The 19,237-nt window shown below is 35.8% G+C and overlaps 1 protein-coding gene across 1 annotated transcript; it reads left to right on the top strand.

Moving 5' to 3' along the window:
* Positions 1-1,678: 1,678 nt before the first annotated feature.
* LOC121428923 (inosine triphosphate pyrophosphatase-like) lies at positions 1,679-12,227 on the top strand. The gene is made up of 8 exons (XM_041625814.1): positions 1,679-1,817; positions 4,030-4,081; positions 4,826-4,890; positions 5,200-5,273; positions 7,261-7,292; positions 8,972-9,087; positions 10,482-10,558; positions 11,515-12,227. Exons 1-8 carry the CDS (start codon positions 1,758-1,760, stop codon positions 11,612-11,614), a joined length of 576 nt encoding a protein of 191 aa, XP_041481748.1. The 5' UTR covers positions 1,679-1,757; the 3' UTR covers positions 11,615-12,227.
* Positions 12,228-19,237: the final 7,010 nt, after the last annotated feature.

Below are 19,237 nucleotides of genomic sequence, written 5' to 3'. Positions count from 1 at the left end.
AAATATTATTTGAAAAAAAAAACGTAATACACTCCAATAATAATGAAGCGCCAATGATTCAGCATTTTATAGGAGCCTACACGACAACTGCTCCGCGGGCAGCCGATTCTTTATTCAATTAGCACTCGAAGGACAATCACTATATACACAAGCACCACAGCGCCAAATCAGCACCCCATCATCCAGAGGGTATGAAAACTAAATAAATACCAAATGTTATATCAATTAGCCTATACTGGGCTATCAAGAAATGATAGTGAAATACTATAAATAACAATATTAAGACATTGGGGGAAATTCCAGAGTGTATGGCATAAGACAATACACAATGAAATAATTATTATTACTGGGTTATTAAAATGATGAAATACTATAAATAATAATATTTAGACATTGAGGAAAATTGAAATACAGTTCAAACTAGCAAAACAACAGCAACAACAAAGACAACACAATGCAACAATGGTCAAGGCAATGTGAATTTAGCGTAAGAAAGAGATCAGGAGTGGGAAACCTACACCACCCCCCCCCCCGATAGCAACCAATTCCAAAGCTCGGATCATTCCTCGCCAAACACGTTGCAGACAGGGCAGAGATAATTATGTCACCTCCCTGGTTCCGGGCCCTGGTTAAAGGACACGTCCACTCCAATAAAACAAGTTTACTTGAATGAAAATAAAACAATCCAACAAGCATAACAGAGAAAATTTTGATCAAAATCGGATGCAAAATAAGAAAGTTATGACATTTTAAAGTTTTGCTTGTACTTAAAATTTCATAAAAACTGTTATGTGCACATGAAGGGTGTAATATAATGTCGTCATTCACTCACTATTTCCTTTGCCTTTTTTATATGAAAAAAAAGAAGAAATTTTTAAATTTTCTCATAATTTTCCAACAAAGTGCTTATTTCACCCTGAACCAGCAGGGCCGTAGCTGGAGGGGGAGGTTGACACTCCCAACATTTAGGGCAGTCATCAAATTCATATGCCAGTTGGCAAAATGGAGGATACGGGAGAAAAATAGAGAAAGAAAGAGAGAGAAAAAAAGAAGAAAAAAAAGATAAAGAAAGAAATCCATAATGCAATATTTCCAATGCATAGGGATTAAGTTTCACTTTTTCAGTTTTAAGAGCTCACCCCAAAACCTTTAAAAAAATAAAAATGAGAGTGCTGCCAGCTAGCTTAGAAGGCTAGGAATGAAATGTATGATTTGCTTGAATTGGAAACAAATTTGAAAAAAAGAAAAAAATATGGGTTTCAATAGATACAACTTTGGTAAACATTCCATTTTCAATAAATTAATAAGATTGATAAATTCACATATCACATTCAAACAGAGATGGCAAGATCTTGCAAGATTTTTTATTTTATATCTTATACCAATTACACCATTTCATCATGAATATTCATAAGATAGAGGCAGTGAGAAAGAGGTAAGGATAGAGAGAACGAAGAGAAAGAAAGAAAGAAAGAAAGGAAGATAGAAAGAAAGAAAGAATGAAAGAAAGAAAGAAAAAAGGAAAGAGAGAATGAAAGAAAGAAAGAAAGATGCAGCAGACTACATACAGCCCGCCATCTCAATGGACATGCCTCTCAAACGAGGGAATTTCCCTAGCTTGCTTGCGCTTGCGCGCTGGGTAGCCCAAAGTCTCGTCAACGTGTTAAAACATATTTCACTCAAATCAGATTAACGTTAGAGTCGAGATACCTTTTGAATTTCCTCCTTACTGTTGGTGTCATTTGGTCGACAGAATAATGCAATCTACAAGGAGAACTTTGACATTCGTGACTGGAAATAAGAACAAACTTGAAGAGGTAAATTAATGGAGATTTGGAGCTAGCCTGAGTCACTACCGTCGCAGCCACACTACTCATCATGCGAGGTTTGTGGGCAGACGGTTGTGCTTATGTGCTAGCCGGGCCAAGTAGGCGAGGGAGACGATACATGTATGCTAGTAGACCAAAAGCTTCGGTCTCTGTTTTGTTGGTTGTTCAGCTGAACTCCGTTGGCTTCACTCACCAAATACAGAGACCGAAGTTCTAGCGCGATCTGTACAGGGATTCAATGGCCATATATATGTACTTAAGATCGGATAAAACGGGGAAGTGAATTTGCGCGACAGCTGAGGTAAGTCACTGTTTTTGTTCCTTTCAACTTCATTTTTCTCCGTTTATTGGCAATTAATGCCAAGAGGGAATATAAATTTGCATTTTGGTCGTGTTAATTTTCAAATTTTTTTTTCATTAAAGACAAAAATTGAAGAGCCCTGATGGGGGGATTTTGCATTGCAACTTGCAAGTCCCCTAATGGTGGCTGCACGATAGCGAGCCGTCTGTGTACGAGGAGAATAAAAAAAAATGTTAAAAAACTCCTCGAAATAGACGACTGCCAGCTGTCTAGTATGCTAGCTGCTACGAGATGACGCATGCATGCCTGCGTTATAATGTCAGCTGCTGAGTCATATTTCGTTTTTCAAGCTTGTATGTTAGAGAGCCAGAAAACTTATCATGAGCGGCGATCCTGGGAAGGGATTTATTTATGTTGTAACGAACGGTCATGGGTTTCCAAAACCACTGGCCGGGAAAGCCAGTCAAACTTTGAGTCAAAGAATGAACACAAAGGAATCGGGCTCTTGTTATTTCTGGAGAGATTCCTCACTCAGTTCCATTGTATTCCAATCAAGATCAGCTTCAAGTACGTCTGTTCTAGGTCTTCCAGCCTCTACATGTAGAGTGGTCTTCTGCCCTCTGTCTGTAGCAGACCTGTATGGGGGTGGGGTGACTCCCTACAACAGGTTTTATAAATTCATAATATCACTTGAGGTAATCTGACATATATCTAAGAGATTTAGGAAGGAAGAGTTGGGTTTTATTCCATCAAATTTTCGTGCACGATCGAGTGTAATTTCCAATGGCATTAGATATCTAGAGTCTAGTAAAAAAAAATGAATAGTAGGCTACAGGGAGACGTCGAGTCTAGGCTTGTAATATCGGCTGTGTCGAAAAAGTCAAATTGACTAGTTGCCAAATCAAAAGAACCCCCCCTTTTGGCGCATGTATTCACTCCTAAATATTATGCGCTGTATAAGTTTAAGCAAAATTTTGTTTGATTTCCAAATTTTAAAACCATATATAGCAATGTTTAACCCCTTTAATATTTATTTTTGTGAGGCCCCTGGGCTCTGCTGAGCACTTCATGTGGTTACAATTACATGAACCTAAAAATATCCATTTTCAAAAATAGATCTGCATCTGAGGGGTGCAGTTAATCACAATACGTCATTTTTAAAATTTATGTTTATTCATCATGACTCTATGTTGAAAGTATAGGAAACTATGTGTTCTGTTGTTTTTATATGACACCTAGATTGATCCTTGTCATAAAAAAACAACAACTGTGCACGTAGTTACCAATAATGCATATAGCATTTTCATTTATTTGAAAGCAGGATAAAAGAGCATTGTAGATTAAATGCTTTTCTCACGGGCATAGGTGCCGCAGCCAGCAGTCAAACCCCAGACTTTCCATGTATAGCCAGGCGCCTTAGACCACTCGGCCACGGCACCTCCGATCATTTGATCGGTTCAATATCGATCATTCGACCCATTTTACCATGACGTCATCAACAAATGCAATTTTAGATCCATTCATTGTGCAATTATGGATCCATATGATTTGATCCATTGCATGCGCGCACAGAGAATGCAGGCACCACAAGTAAAACTACTTGTGTTTGCAGCACGCATGTTTACGTACGCGATAATCAACAGACTGAGCTTGCACTGCATGAGAATATTTTGCATCGAAATTCATAAATTTCATATGAAAAACAATGTTTTGAGGTGTTCATAAACTAAATAATGAATGTTCTTTTCACTCGTGCAATGGACAAAATACTTCTTTCAGTGAAAGATGAAATGAATGATCCAGTCAACGAGGCATAGCCGAGTTCACCCCATGAAGTATTCTGTCCATTGCACTCATAAATATTCAATATTTGTATACTATTTCTATTTTTTTTCACAGGTTAGAGCAATCATTGGAAAGCATTTTGATGTCCAGTCAGTAGCTATTGATTGTGAGTATCACAAGGATTTAGCCTATTAAAAATATGGTTGATAAAGTAATTAATTCCTGCCAAACAAAATGACTAACCCACTAATGAGGTATAGCAGAAAATTTAGGATCAATTGCAAATATATTTGGGTCCCCAAACTAGCCAATATCAAATTAATTTCAAATTTGCAAATGATTGCTGGGGTCTGTTTAGTTCAGTAAAGAGTTACAACTCTTGTTAATTTGCCACTTTTGTAACTTCCTTTAAATTTGATTTTTGTTTGAGAAAATTTGAATGTTGATCACACGTTTATATATTGGGATGTCAAAAAAAGTTAATCACTCTATAAAAAACTTCGAATTGAACAAAAATATTTGCTTTTTAAATGGTGATCCACATTGCCAATCGATTTGGTTTGAATGAAAATATTGTCTGTTCTGATTCTAAGGTTTCAAAATTGGGCGAGAAATTTAACCTATATCATAATGGCTTTGTTAAATATGAGTGAACTATGTCATGTTAAGGGCTTGATAGGGAAGTTGAATAATACATGTCCTGCTTGCTTCCTTCTCATATTTGATCTGAAAAATAAATCAGAAAAATCCTTGAACCAACAGGATTTAATGAAACCAATGTTCTAACTTCTTGCTGGGTAGGTAATCTATCACCAATCCCATAACTGGTCTAAGGCACAGTCAGAAAATACCTCAAAACCTCTTTTAAGCATATGTCATAACAGTAGGCCTATATTTTTTGTATATTCAGTACCAGAATTTCAAGGTGAACCAGATGATATATCCAAATCAAAATGCCTAGAAGCTGTCAAACACGTGAGTATTCCTAAGATATCACTTTCATTTATTTGTGATTTCAACAACCCCCCCCCAAAAAAAACACAAAAAACCTAGCAATAGACAAGAATGCCTAGGTATAAAAACTGCTGTATATCTATCATCAATGCAGATCATGATGTCAATTAAGACAAATTTCTTCTGGCATATTTTATTCAATAATATGACATCAATGCACATAGATCAATTGCATGATTATTACTGTGTTTCCCAACCATGATATATACATTGTACCTGTACAGTAGATGGCTTGATATCATTTTTTTTCTTCAATGTTTATTAAAACAGATTAAAGGCCCTGTCATTGTTGAAGATACTTGTCTTTGTTTCAATGCACTCGGCGGGATGCCAGGCCCTTATATGTGAGTATAATAATCCACAGGGGTGGAGAATGTTCATGTACATTAAATCAATTGGGGATTACAAAATGTTTCAAACTGTTATGATGTAATTGGATAGCCCTTTAAACCCAGGGTTACACCAATCCCAAATTCTCCTGAATCAATTCGGACTGATTCTGCCTGAAAATGTCCTGATTCTGTGGATTTGGAACACATTTGTCTCTGAACTGGGAGCTCCCTGAATCAAATCTGGAGAATACAGGAGTATTCTGTTCTTCCTTTCCAGAATGCAAGAAAATTTGTGAGGGATTAAAGAACATTCATGAAGGGATCCAGCTCATTTTGCTATGTTCCAAAGCAGCTGAATACCCTCCAAAAGACTCCCGAATGTGACCATGACAAATTTTATTTGGGCTACATTCGAAATGTATTTGGATGGAATTTGGGTTGGATTCTGGGATTCTAATGACGACAGCATTGACCTTAGTGCGATTAAAACAAATTATGAAAAACACAGTGAAATAATGTCAGAAACAGCACAGAAAATTTTAGAAAGATTTGTAAACTTCCAGATATTAACCAAATGGGTAAACTAGATTATTACAACATTCAGCCACTTAGTATGAATGCGATGTTTGTGTATTATGCAATTTGGGCATGCCAAAATGCTGTACGGGTCGCTAGTGCATTGTTTTTATCGGCTGGTCAGTTGCTCGGGCTCAAGATTAAAAATGCCCAGATGTTCGCCCCGGCCTATTGGCTGTGGTATAAATTTCTAAATTTGAGGGTGGTGCTTGTCCACCATCCTCAGTCTATTTCTTTATTGTGATTTTGTCTTTCGGTAATCAAGAATAATGCGAGGCTCCCTGCATATATGATTTTAAAGAAATGATATTTTCAATCTGATTTTGAACCAATTAGTCTGTGGCACCAGGTCCCATTACTACCATGATAATATGGGTATTAACAGCCAATCAAAATAAAAGTTCCCATGGTATTATAATGGCAAAGTTACTATCATACAAGTTATATACCAGGCTTTGAGGAACTATAGAGGGAATTATTCATCTGAGGTTGGACTGGCAATACTATTTTTCCTGAGGGGAAAATTGCAGTATTGTCATTACAACCGAGAATGAATAATTCCCTCTTTACTTTCAACATAAAGGCCTGGTATATTTGTTTTATATGCTACTTTTTAATGATTCAGAACAGTGAATCTTGATAATCTACTTCTCGTAGTTCATCCCTAATTAGAACCAATATATACCAGTAGATAACATACTGTGCTTGCATTTCTTCAAGCCACCTTGCTCAGTGGTAGGCCTTCCCATTCAGTGCCTGTGCTGTCCCTTTAAGGGACTTGCCTGGTAGAGACGCCTCGCTGACCGACGCATCCGAGAAATTGCATGATCTGGTCCCTGTTTACAAAGAGTTACGATTGATCCGATCAATCGAAACTTTGGACGGCCAGCAACGTCAAAATCTCTTATGCATGTTTGTTCAAAATATTTTCTAGCTGTGATGTATATTCATCAATTCATTATTTTTTTGAAAATTCACTGCCCTTCTCTTTTCATAAAAAGGACATTGTGCAAAATTTTGGTAGAAAAAAATTATGTCACTGATGGATTTCCATAGAGTTACGATTGATCGGATCAATCATAACTCTTTGTACAACAGGGCCCTGGTCTGTGATATGAATGATGGAATAGTGCACTATTCCATCATTGATGTCACAGAATTGTAAATTTTCTTTAGTAGGCATTTTGTTTCAACGGCATAGCTAGAATATGTTTGGTCATGTGATGCTATTGAGCCAATTATTATACTGATTTAATAATCCATGTAGGATATAATACACTTTATGCAATTGGTCACAGGACTTGTGTTTGATTTTGATTTTTGCATCTGAATGCCATAGGTCATGGGCATTGGTTCAATATTCATGTATTTTGTATTGTCATTTTACATTAGATTTACCTTTTTTTCCTTTTGTTCATTGCAGAAAATGGTTTCTTAGCAAATTAGGACCATCAGGTTTGTATAACATACATATTTATTTAAAGTTTGATGGAAATGATTAAGCTAATACTAGCAGCTAGAATTAAGAAACTTCATGTAAACACCTTAAAGATGTTATTCTGGATAAAGCTTACATTAATATCCACATCTAGGTAAATTGATCAAAGGAAAAGTATGGTAAATCTTGTTTATAGATATGCTTGATGACAGAAAGTTATACTTAGATTATATACTTAAATTTTCTACCTTTGAAACCCTGTGAAGTGATTTTAGACCAAATTATTTAGAATAAACTTGCATTTTACATTGACCACTTACAAGTGGAATAGGCCAATTGCCTTAGTCAAAACATTGTTTTAGGTTAAAGGGGAAGTACACCCTGACGTAAACTTTGTTGTAAAAATAGCAGAAAAAATGTAAAAAATACTGGCGAAGGTTTGAGGAATATCCGTTAAGTAAGAAAGTTATAGAGTTCAAAGTTTTGGATTTGTGATGTCATAGACGAGCAGCTGCCCCATGTGTTGTGTAATATAAAATGCATGAATTTCAAATTTTGTATGGTTCCTGATGACTCAATTTTGTTTTCTATTCATGATCGGATGTGAAATGATTTGTCTATTGATATACAAAAGGTACAGTAAAAACCATTTTCAATTTTCTGAGAAAATGACATTTCTTTGATATTTACCATTCGCTATGTATGAATGCTGCTCGCCTATGACGTCACAAATCAAATAACTGAAATTCTAATAACATTTTAATTATTTGATGAATTTTTCTCAAACCTTCGGCAATATTTTTTATTATTTTTTCTGCTATTTTTACAATAAACTTTTTTTCAGGGTGAACTTTCCCTTTAAAACATGTTTATTATACCTCTTCTAAGTCAAATATCCCCAAGTTGGACATATTTCTGTGGTACTAAAAGATTCAACTTAGAAAAAGTTACCTGTATTGGTTTTAAAGAAATTCTATTAGATTACACAGAAAGTTATTGAACACATTGTCAAACTAGATTTCAATACTTAAAACTCTAGGCACTTGTGTAAAGTGTGTAATTGAAGCAATGATATCTAACTCCAACACTAGGCATATGTATAATGGATATGTGATAACTTTTCCACTGTCTTTAAAAAAATTTCTTTACAAGGCACGAAAATTACATGATCATTGGGTCTGGGACAAATGTCCGTTTTTGCTGCGTGATTGTTCGTCATGGTTAACAATCAAATAGTTTGAAAACAATCAAGATTCCTGGATTATCAGAAATCACAAAATAGACCTATTTTAAAGACTTACCAGTGGTCACAAATAATGAGCAAGCTGACTTGGTTGAGTATCCCGGTACAGTGCCTGTAAAATACACATCCACACCTGAATAGTGCACGGTCGTCGGCATGCCAGGAATTTTCATATCTTGAGAGAGTTATAATGTTTAGAATGTATTAGGTTTTAGCCTAAATTTAATTTGTTATCCTGCAGTTTGTTGTCAAATATCAATGATTATAGGCAGGTTCTTCTAATCTTCGTCTCAAATCTGTAATCAACATCTGGCGAACATTTGATAAGTGTAAAAAGTAGTATTCAGTTGTTGATTGTCGGTAAACTGATTGAATGCTTTGATGGTTCAAGTTTTACTCCCATGCTTGACGATCTTTAAATTTTCTTTCTCCAAATGCTTCATCGTTTTTCAGGGTTGCATAGGTTACTGGCAGGCTGGGAGGACAAATCAGCGTATGCTCTCTGCACATTTGCATATTCAACAGGCGATCCATTGAAGTCAGTTCAGCTGTTTCATGGAAAGACAGAGGTTAGTATGGTTTCCATTTGACCCCAGCTTGCTGCACACATTGGCCCATATTCTGAAGTCGGGTTTGATTCAAACTCTGATCTAAAGTTATGGTTTAATATACAATTTATGCACATTTATGAGTGTGTTATGACGATGCAGCACACTCGAGGGTATTTACAATTATGCGAAAGCAAGAGGCGCTTGCGCCGAGTGCTTTTGCATAATATTGTGAATGCCCGAGAGTTGCTCGCATCGTCACTAACATCACGAATCTTAAAATGTGCATTAATTGTTTTATAAAACGGGTCGGCAAAATGAATTTTTCATGGAAATCTTGTTCAAATCCCTCCAACTTGTGTCCGATCGCACAGACGAAGAGATCACAAGACTGTCAATTATGACATCACAGGCGTATCTACTATGCGCGCCTAAGTAAGCGCATCAAAATCCTAGCCAGTCTCTTTTACTGAACGCGTATCAGTTTTTACGTGCTATTGGAACTAATGCTGCACAAAAATTGCACAGTGCTGCACGAAAAATGCATGACTGGAAGGTTGCGCATAATTAAAGCATGAACACGTGACTTGAATACGCACTCACCATTGGCTACATCCTTGAACCCGTTTTATAACTATGGATAGCCAATAGGTGCATAAATCCCTAACAGAAGACTTTCAATGTATCACCCCATTTGACTCGCAATCATTCTTAACTGTTTGCGAAGGATGACAAATCAGATTGTCTTCACCATAAAAAAAAAACTTAGGAAAAAGCTCAGTAAACATAAAAATCATACAATGTAAATTTGTTGTGCAATATTTAGCTTCCCATCATTTAGCTGGTGATTGTATGTCAATGGAGAGATATAGATACAAATCACGGTCTAAGTTAAACCTGACTTCAGAAAACAGGCCATTTATTTTAATATAAAGAGAGAGAGAATGAGAGTGAGAGGATTATTCTGAAGTGAGTATGGACGAGTCCTTAAGGCTAGACTAAAATACTAGACAGTCCCTAAAATCAGCATATTGTGTAAGATCTTGGTCTTACATTGCTGTGAATCAAACTGTGACCTCTTGAAATTTACTATACTGAATTCTATAAATCATTGATTACATTATCAAAAATAGTTATGAAATAATGGTTTAATAATGAAAAAATAATGTTGATTTACGTTCTCTTGATTCTAACTGACTTTAACATCATCTTTGTCCTAATTCCATCCATTGTTTTATTATCTTTTAGTGTGAAATATTACTTTGTGAATGTGGAACAAATCAAATCAATTAGAGATATTACAATATGGGACTTTCAGACTAATATTTTTTAAACTACAACTCAAATATTCATGCAATTTTCAGGCATAGGAATCAAGTCTTTACTTATCTAAATCTGTTACCCAATCCCTACAGGGTAGGATAGTTGAACCTAGAGGGCCACCAAATTTCGGCTGGGATCCTTGTTTTCAACCAGATGGATATGATCAAACGTAAGTACGAGAACCTCAAATAAGAAATTAAACCAATCAGTGGCGAATGAAACCTTTGGAACAAGTTAGATTGCCCGAAAATTTAAAAGATACATGAAGGTTTAAGCAGGGAAGTGGGAGTAAGATAACTCCCACTTTCCTGATTTGTGGATAAACTTATGATGTGGAATATGAGTACATCAAATCAAATCAATTTGATTCAATTAAAAAATGATCTTTATCAATGATCAAACAAGTTAATCAAAATAGCCGGGGCTAGAAATTTCATGTTTACAAGTTTGTGTTGGCACAATAAATTGCATAGTAAAAAACATAGTAAAATGCATTAAAAATGCTATGTATTTAAAAGCTAATGCAGTTTTAGGTAAGGCATAAAAGGCAATAGATAATGAAGGTTACATGACAATGGCCAACTTGAAGGAGAGAAGACTGGCACTTTATTTCAATAACAAGAGTAACTGTATGGGGGTGGGGGTGACCATTGTCCATTGCCTTTCCTAGTCGACACACTTATCTTTTATTGAGTATGTCAACCAAAAAAGGCAAAGGACTATGTTAAAATCTTCTCGTTTGAAACTTCAGATATTACAGAATGGAAATTTCAGACTAATATTTTAATTAAATGAAAGGGGTGATTACACAAATAATATGGAAGTTATGAGCATTTGAATGTCAAGAGTGCTGATAACATGGAGATCTTCCCTTTGGAAATGCAACCAAGATATGTGATGTCATATATCAACAACACTCGTCTTTGTATACTGAAACTCTACCCCAAAACACACTTTACTCATTCTACTTATAGGAAAACCCTTTGTCCATAAGTTTTTGTTCGTGAAACATGCATAACATGTCCTCCAAGAAAAAGAGCTCTTGATCATGCTTGTAATCAATCATTTCATAAAGATCCGCTTCATCCATATGATAATACTAACAGGTAACGTGTTTGTTTGTAGGTATGCAGAGATGCCAAACGAGGAGAAGAATAAGATTTCTCACCGGAGCAAGGCCTTGGAGTCACTGTCTCAATTCTTCCTTCACCCCCAGCAGACATGACACCAACCTACTGCTGTAGATACGTTTATATTCACTGGTTCCACAAGCAGGCAGTTAGTGTATTTCTTTGATAATCTAGTAAAGTCATATTTGTCTACTAATGCTAGGCAAAGGAAACAGAAACAGGAGCCACCACAGAAAGTTTTGTCCTGTAATCAAAATACAAGGAGTGTGTCCACAGAGCTGTCAACCAGTACATTTTTGGTGTATTTAGTAAGTTTTTGCAACCAAAATACGACAGTACCTTTTTTCTTTAAAAAATACAATTTAAAGAAAAAGAAAACTTACACAAATATGGTTATTTGATCAATGTAATTTCAGATAACTTAAAAAAATAATTTTGTTAAAACCAGGGTGAGATATACAAAGATTTCAATGTTATTTTTTCATCTACAAGAGCAATGTTCATTTTAGCTTGTGCATCACGCATTTTATTATGAAATACATTTTTTTTCATCACAGTTTTTCATTCCCAGAGGTCGACAGGTCTGTATCAATAGAGTAAGATAATAAATACTGGTATATGCAATGGTACCCAGGGGAGTGTTTCATCAACATTTTCGTCCGACAAGCTGTCAGATCTGACATCTTTCTCTGACGTTGATTGGCGGAGAGGTACTGTTACTATGGTAACTGTCGGATAAAATGGGACTTGTCGGATAAAACGTCCGACAAGTCCTTTCATGAAACGCATCCCCAGGCCCCAGTGCGTCCTATTTTGAGATGCTAATTATTTCAAGTTGCAGTTTCATAAATCCTGAACGGCAAAACCAAAAAAACTGTGGGCTATGGTGATTAGAATGCTAATAGGGAGTTAGAGGACCTGTATTGTAAATCTAAAGTTACCAGATAGGGTCAAGAAGGCATTATGTTATATGCGATGTGTGTGATAGTGTGGTGTTTAAGCATAAATGATGGATTTGCGATAGCTCAGTTGCTTAAGCAGTGGTCTTGCAATTCTATGACTTAGGTTTAAACTCCTTCAATAAAGTATTAACCCTCCTTACCAGGTCCCATGGATAGGATGTTTAATCGTTACCTCTCTGTTTACGAACTAACATGCAATCATTCCTTTTTTGGCTGTTCTGAGAAAGGCAGGGCAGTTATGCCTTTCTGTTTTTGAGTGCATATTTTGTACCAATGTTTGGAATTTGATAAATTTTAGCATAAATTTAATTTGTTATCTTGCAATTTTTTGTCAAACATCAAAGATTATTGCCATGTACTTTTGATAGTCTAATGTTTCAAATCAGTAATGGACATCTGGCCAACATTCAATTAGGGTAAATAGTATAATTAAGTCACCAATTCCTGTAAACTGATTGAATGCTTCAAGCTTTACTCCGAGGGTGCCGTTTTATAAAGCTGTTTGTAAGTTAAGAGCGACTTAAAAAAAATTACCAGTTGTGGTAACAACCTAAATATGAGTTCGAACAGAATCCAATAACATGACCAAGTGTTTGTATGTATAAATAAGAAATATGTGCCAATTGACTTGAAAAAATGTGTATTGCTGAGAAATAAAGCTAAATAAGCATGGAATTCCATTTAGTGTCATTAATGTTCCAAGCAATATTAATACACTGTACTCGGTACCACATATACCTTTTTGTGTTAGTTATCATTAGAATTATCGGTTCTCAGCAAAGTTTTCATGATTTCACGAAGAGGAGTTGATTTTGATGTACCAGATCTAGATCTATGATAATATAGTGGTAATTAACCTTGATTTTAAAAGCTTTCTCATGAAATATAAAATGTATACTGCAATTACTTTCTTTTTCCTTTAAGAATGACTGGTGAACCTTACGCACTAAAGAATCACCAATGAACAATTAATGGTGAACATCATTTACCACAAGAAAGGATCATCAGTCATTCTTCAAGTCACTCTTGAATTACAAGCATCTTCATGAAACAGCCCCCAGGCTTACTAAGATGCCTCTTGCAGGAAGAGTTGCAATTGAACATAATTCAGAAAATGTACAATTTTAAAACGGTATTGTACTGTACAAATTCCTGAATACTGACTTTTAATTCAATGGAAAACAAATTTTGTTGATTTCAATGGTTCCTTTGCAAGAAGATTTTTAGCACCACTTCTGTTAATGATAATGATGATGATGTAATAGTTATATATTGACTGGCCTTGAGGGGAACATGAAATTTATTGCCCGCAACAGAGTCAAGTTGTCCCAAGTATTTAGATGAGGGCAATATGCAATATATTGATTTTTTTTCAAAAGAAAAGTCGGTCAATGTTTTTATTATTATCCAAGTCAGACATCTAGAGCAAATATCATGAAAATCGATATATTCCTTTTAAGAATAGGGTTCTATTGATATAATATTGACTGGCCTTGAGGGGAACATCAAATATATTGCCAGCAAAAGAATCATATTGGCCCGAGTCTTTAGACGAGGGCAATATGGGTCTTTTAAGGGCAATATATTTGATGTTCCCCGAAAGAAAAGCCAGTCAATATTTTTATTATCATCGAAATCAGATATCTAGAGCAAAAAAATCATGATAATGGGGATATTTCTTTTACAAATAGAGTCCTATTGTGTCATGTTAATATCGGTCTAGGCTCTGCACTTTACCATTATGACGTACTTGCAAGCGCTCAGATAAAGCGTTGTCTTTATTATGACGTATATTGTTGGTGCGCGGATCCTTATGAAGCGTATCTCTTTATACGCATCCACAAATGCCCGGATGTGAGACCAGGGAAAATACAAAGGTATATTTTGTTCGTCTCTGCAGGCAAAGTAAATACGCGCATCGAGACCGAGGAAAATACAAACAATATACTTACCCTTCCCGATATTCAGAAAATGTAGGGCAATACGGTTTTGTAAATGACCAGCTCAGATGTCTGATACGGGTGATAATGTGTCATGTTTATGATGTACTTGTGATTGAGATCACATCCCAAGGGATCTAGGGTTGTCTTTTATATATCAAAGGTGACCGGGGATTGAACTTTAAGTATATAGTATTTGCCATGCCGCCATACCGGTAGATATTATAATTTCTATCCGCCATACCGGTAGATATTATAATTTCTATCCTTGCCTTAGATGTTTCATTTTCTAGAGTACAATCAAAAGCTATAATGCCTTTGCGAAAATGATCCACTGCCTGCATATTTATTTTCCTAACATTAATTGAACATAATATTATTCTAGATAAAAATATTCAAATTCAATTCGGTTTTATTAAACAATACTCATCAAAAAGTCCGAGGACTAACAATGTGAGTTTACATTTAAAAAAATACATAACAAAGAAATGAATAAATAACATGCAGTGACCATTAAAGAAGAAGAAAAAATATACATTACTACGTTTAAACTGCAATAATAGTATAAAAAGAAATAGAATGAGGAGTTGCATGTAATAAGACAGATTTAATTTGTGTGTGTGTGTGTATATATATATATATATATATATATATATATATAAAAGCAGGTGAGGAGCAAGAAAGGGGGGCAAGAATGGCAGGAGTGAGCATGTGAAAAGATGAGAATAGAGAGGGGATGTAGCACAAGATTAAACAAAAAGGAATGAAGGAGGAAAACAAGAAAGACCCACAAGTAAACAATAAATTGTAGATTGCAAATATAAGAATTATGTGAAAAAAAGAAAAAAAAAACAAAGGAAAAAATGACATGATGGCAATCATAATAGACGAGAGAATGGGAAAGAGCAACAAGGGAATAGAGAGAGACGGAGGGAGAAAGACAGAAAGAGAGAAATAGAAAGGTCAGACAGAATCTAAAAGGACATCATATCTAATCATAAGTTAAATAAGTAAACAAGATATACATAAAAAAATATGATTCCGGTTCTGCATATATAAGTTTTTTATGGAATGCCCCCAGGAATGCCTTCTAACTCAAGTCATTGATTATCATCTCTCCATAAATCAGCACTCAATATAGCTTCTCAGCTTTCTGCTTTACCGTCCTTTAAAGGACAACACTCAATTCCAAAAGATAATCCACTTTCTTGCCTATTTATCCACTTCTGTTCTATCTCCAAAGACCGTCCTCTTTTCTTAGGACTTTCCACGTGTTGTACCTTAAACCACTTCCGCCAAGGCAATGTTGCAAAACTGTACTAATCATCAAATTACTAAACAAAACTTACATATTTTGACAGTCTTACTTCAACTTCCACAGCAGTGCGATTCTAGTATTTGGATATTTACAAAAGTAAGCGAAACTTTAAGATGTCATAACTTTCCAATTTTACATCCGATTTTGATCAAATTTTCAGCATTATGCTTGTCTAATTATCTTGATTCAAATCAACATTTTTCTGGGGTGGACTTAACCTTAAAGTGACCCCCTCTAAAAGGTGTTTATTTTGTCCGAGCTCTCTCCGCCTGCTCATAACATAATAGTTTCTGAAAGCAAAGCCAAAAAAAAAAAATTATAATAATTAAAAAAATGAAAAATAGTTTGGACCGTAAAGTGTAAATATGTAAAATCACATTTTGACAGTTAGTGTACTTGGCCTACCCCCTTCCCCTTTGATCAATCGTGTTTTTAACATGATTCAATTTTAAGTCTCCCGGGCCCCGGAACAAATATAGTTTCAAACCACGCATCGCTTGTTCCACTATCTCTAATTAAAAAGTATACTACACCTTCGATTCTTCGGGCATGGTAGCTCAGTGGTAGAGCGCCCGCTTCATGAACGGGAGGTCGTGGGTTCGATCCCAGGCCGAGTCATACCTTATAGAAATGGGACCTTCTGCCTTCTTGCGAGGCGCTCAGCATTAATATCGCAGAAAGGTAATGATAACATATTGTGTTATGCAGGGCCCGCTGGAAGAGCAGTCTTAAGTGGCTACCCTGGGTAAATAAAACATTTTTATAATTACATTATTATTATCAGGCGCCCTTGAAATGACACGTACAACGGAAATATCTGGTTCCTAATAACGAATTAGATGTATTGTTTTAGTGTCGTTCATTCGGATGTTACGGATAATTGATACATGCTGGTATAGCATCATATCAAATGAAACAGATGATAACAAGCGATTAGCTTGTTCCATGGTTAAACGTTGCAAGTCACGCATTGAGCGATTTCAAGTGTGGACCGGTGTTGACACGACTATTAACATGACATCAACATTTTAATGGAATTGGTCCTGGGAAGAAACCTTCTAAGAAGAATCCCACTATATATATATATATATGTATGCATGCAAGTATTCGGGGGAGGGGTCAGGTTAACAGTGCCCGGGCCCCTCGGGCCCGGGCGAAAAGGGGAAAGCAAAAAGAAGAAGAAAAGAAGGAGGAAAAAGAAGGAAAGAAGAAGAAAAGACACAAAAGGGAAAAAAGGATGGGGCGCCGAATTGATGTTCGACTAAGGGGCAAAATTTACGTTTTACCTAGGAAAGCGGCGCCAATTCATATTCGACCTTTGACCGGGGGCGCAAAATTCATGTTTTACGTGAGTTTGGCGCTCGCACTTGCTTTAAATGCACAGTTAGATGCCCATCCTGTTCAGTATTACCAAAAGTGCTCTTAGAAAGACCAAATTTTATGTCAAAATATATAAAACAAAATTCATCTCGCTCTTCGCGTTCGCATCGATTGTTTAGTAAGGTGGCGATCAATCCTAGTCATGATTAGATAAGTGCTTAGAATGTTCAAATTTAGTTCGAAATATCGAAAAATATTTCAGCTCGCTCTTCGCACTCGGATGAAATGTTTTGTTAGATACTCATTACTGATATGTCAAATTTTTAGGTCAGAATATCACATTTTCAGCTCGCGCTTCGCGCTCGCAGAATTGTTTAGATAGATATCCTTCCTGTTCATGGCTACAAAGTGTGCTTAGAATGTTCAGTTTTGGGTCGGAATATTTTAAAGATTTAAAGTTGCGAGCGAGCAGAGCGAGAGGGCCAAAAAAAAATATCGAAATTTTCATAAATAAAATTCAAATTTGTCATGTAGATTTTAACATAACACTAAGTTTCACCCTTTCAAACTATTTCTCTTTCCTTTTCTCTTTTTTTGGTCGTGAAATTTTCTTTTTTTTAGGGAAGATGGAGTGCCTAAAGCCCCCCCCCCATTTACTTGGACTAAGGATGCTTTATAAACTGATAATAGGCCATCACAGGCCACGAGATAAACTTAAAAAGAAAAACACAAAAATAGGACAATAATTCAAATTAAAAGGAACATATTGCAAAAAGGGAAAATATTGAATGAATAATCTTTACGATTATATTGGGAGATGATGCAACATTCATTATTTTGAGCAAATTTATATTTGAAATATTCATTAGGTTGGTGTGGAATTAATGTGATTTGAACACTAAAAACTGCGGTGTTAAAACTGACACCAATGGGTGTTAATAGAGGACCACACCCTGAGGTGTTAAAATTACACCCTAGAGATTAAACATAACACCAAAAAGTTTAAATGTAACAACAAAAGGTGTTGTAATAACACCTATAGGTGTAAAACTAACACCACAAATTTAACACCGGTGTAAAATAACTGGTGTGGTCCTCTATGTACACCGGTTAACAACACAGTTTTTGCTGTGAAGTTTCTATGAATGGATGAGATTAAAAAGTGTTTGGGAAATGTTGCTATCCGAACTTGTTTCTGTGTTTCATTAATTTAGCCATTATAAGTTACCAGTCCTTGATTTGATTAGTCAATGTCATCAGCCACTCATCTTGAACGTAACCTGAAGTATAGGGTATGCCCATATTTTTGTACAAATTATTCCCTGCTTCCACAGTAGGATTCGACACATTATGACCCCGGAACATACACGCCAATGTATTCAAAGGATATTTTGATTGTTTTTTCTTTTATCAAAGTTAAAAGCATATTTATCCGTCATTGGTATCATACAATTCATAAATGGACGTATTATAACCATACTCTCATGATGCAGCCGATAATAACCTATGCAATAAGCTAAAGTTAGGGATAAACAGGGGCCGCGGAACGGTGTTAAAAGTGGGGGGGGGGGGCGGCTGACCATGCAAAAAAATCACAATCATATGGTGATTTTTGCGTTTTTGTACATGGTTTTGGAAAAAAGTGGGGGGGGGGGGGTGATTGTACATATACCATCCCGTGGATTTACGCCCTTGAGTTCAGAGGTGTTCATTCTATATTGTTTTAATGTCATTCATTCGGAGGATTGAGATCAGGCTCCTCTGATATTTGCTGGTATACCATCCATAAACAGAGGGATTATGCCTACCTCAGAATGGTTTGGATAATGATGATTTTCTTTATTATGGTTACCATGAATATTCCATCCAATTTTCATTAAATGACAAGATAATAGACCAGTTCGTAGTTACTTCATAGACAATTTTTCATTTCTTTCATCATGATAGGCAGATTTCAAAGCAAGATATTACGTAAGCTTGCCTTACATAGCAGGATGAAGAAATTGAATAGAGCAGGTGACTAGAATAGCACACAAATGAACACTTAATGAAGGCATTTGTTGCATTCCTACTTTGAATGCTTATCTTAGCATGTTGCACAATGTACTTTGCAAACTGTGAAATACCAGTCGTTCGTGGAAGCATTGTTGTTTTTTGTGGATATAAATGAAAACGACA

The sequence above is a fragment of the Lytechinus variegatus genome, chromosome 15 (assembly GCF_018143015.1).
Source record: "Lytechinus variegatus isolate NC3 chromosome 15, Lvar_3.0, whole genome shotgun sequence".
Taxonomy (NCBI): Eukaryota; Metazoa; Echinodermata; class Echinoidea; order Temnopleuroida; family Toxopneustidae; genus Lytechinus; species Lytechinus variegatus.
Note: the sequence above shows the minus strand (reverse complement) of the source record. Positions and strands in the feature narration are given on the sequence as shown.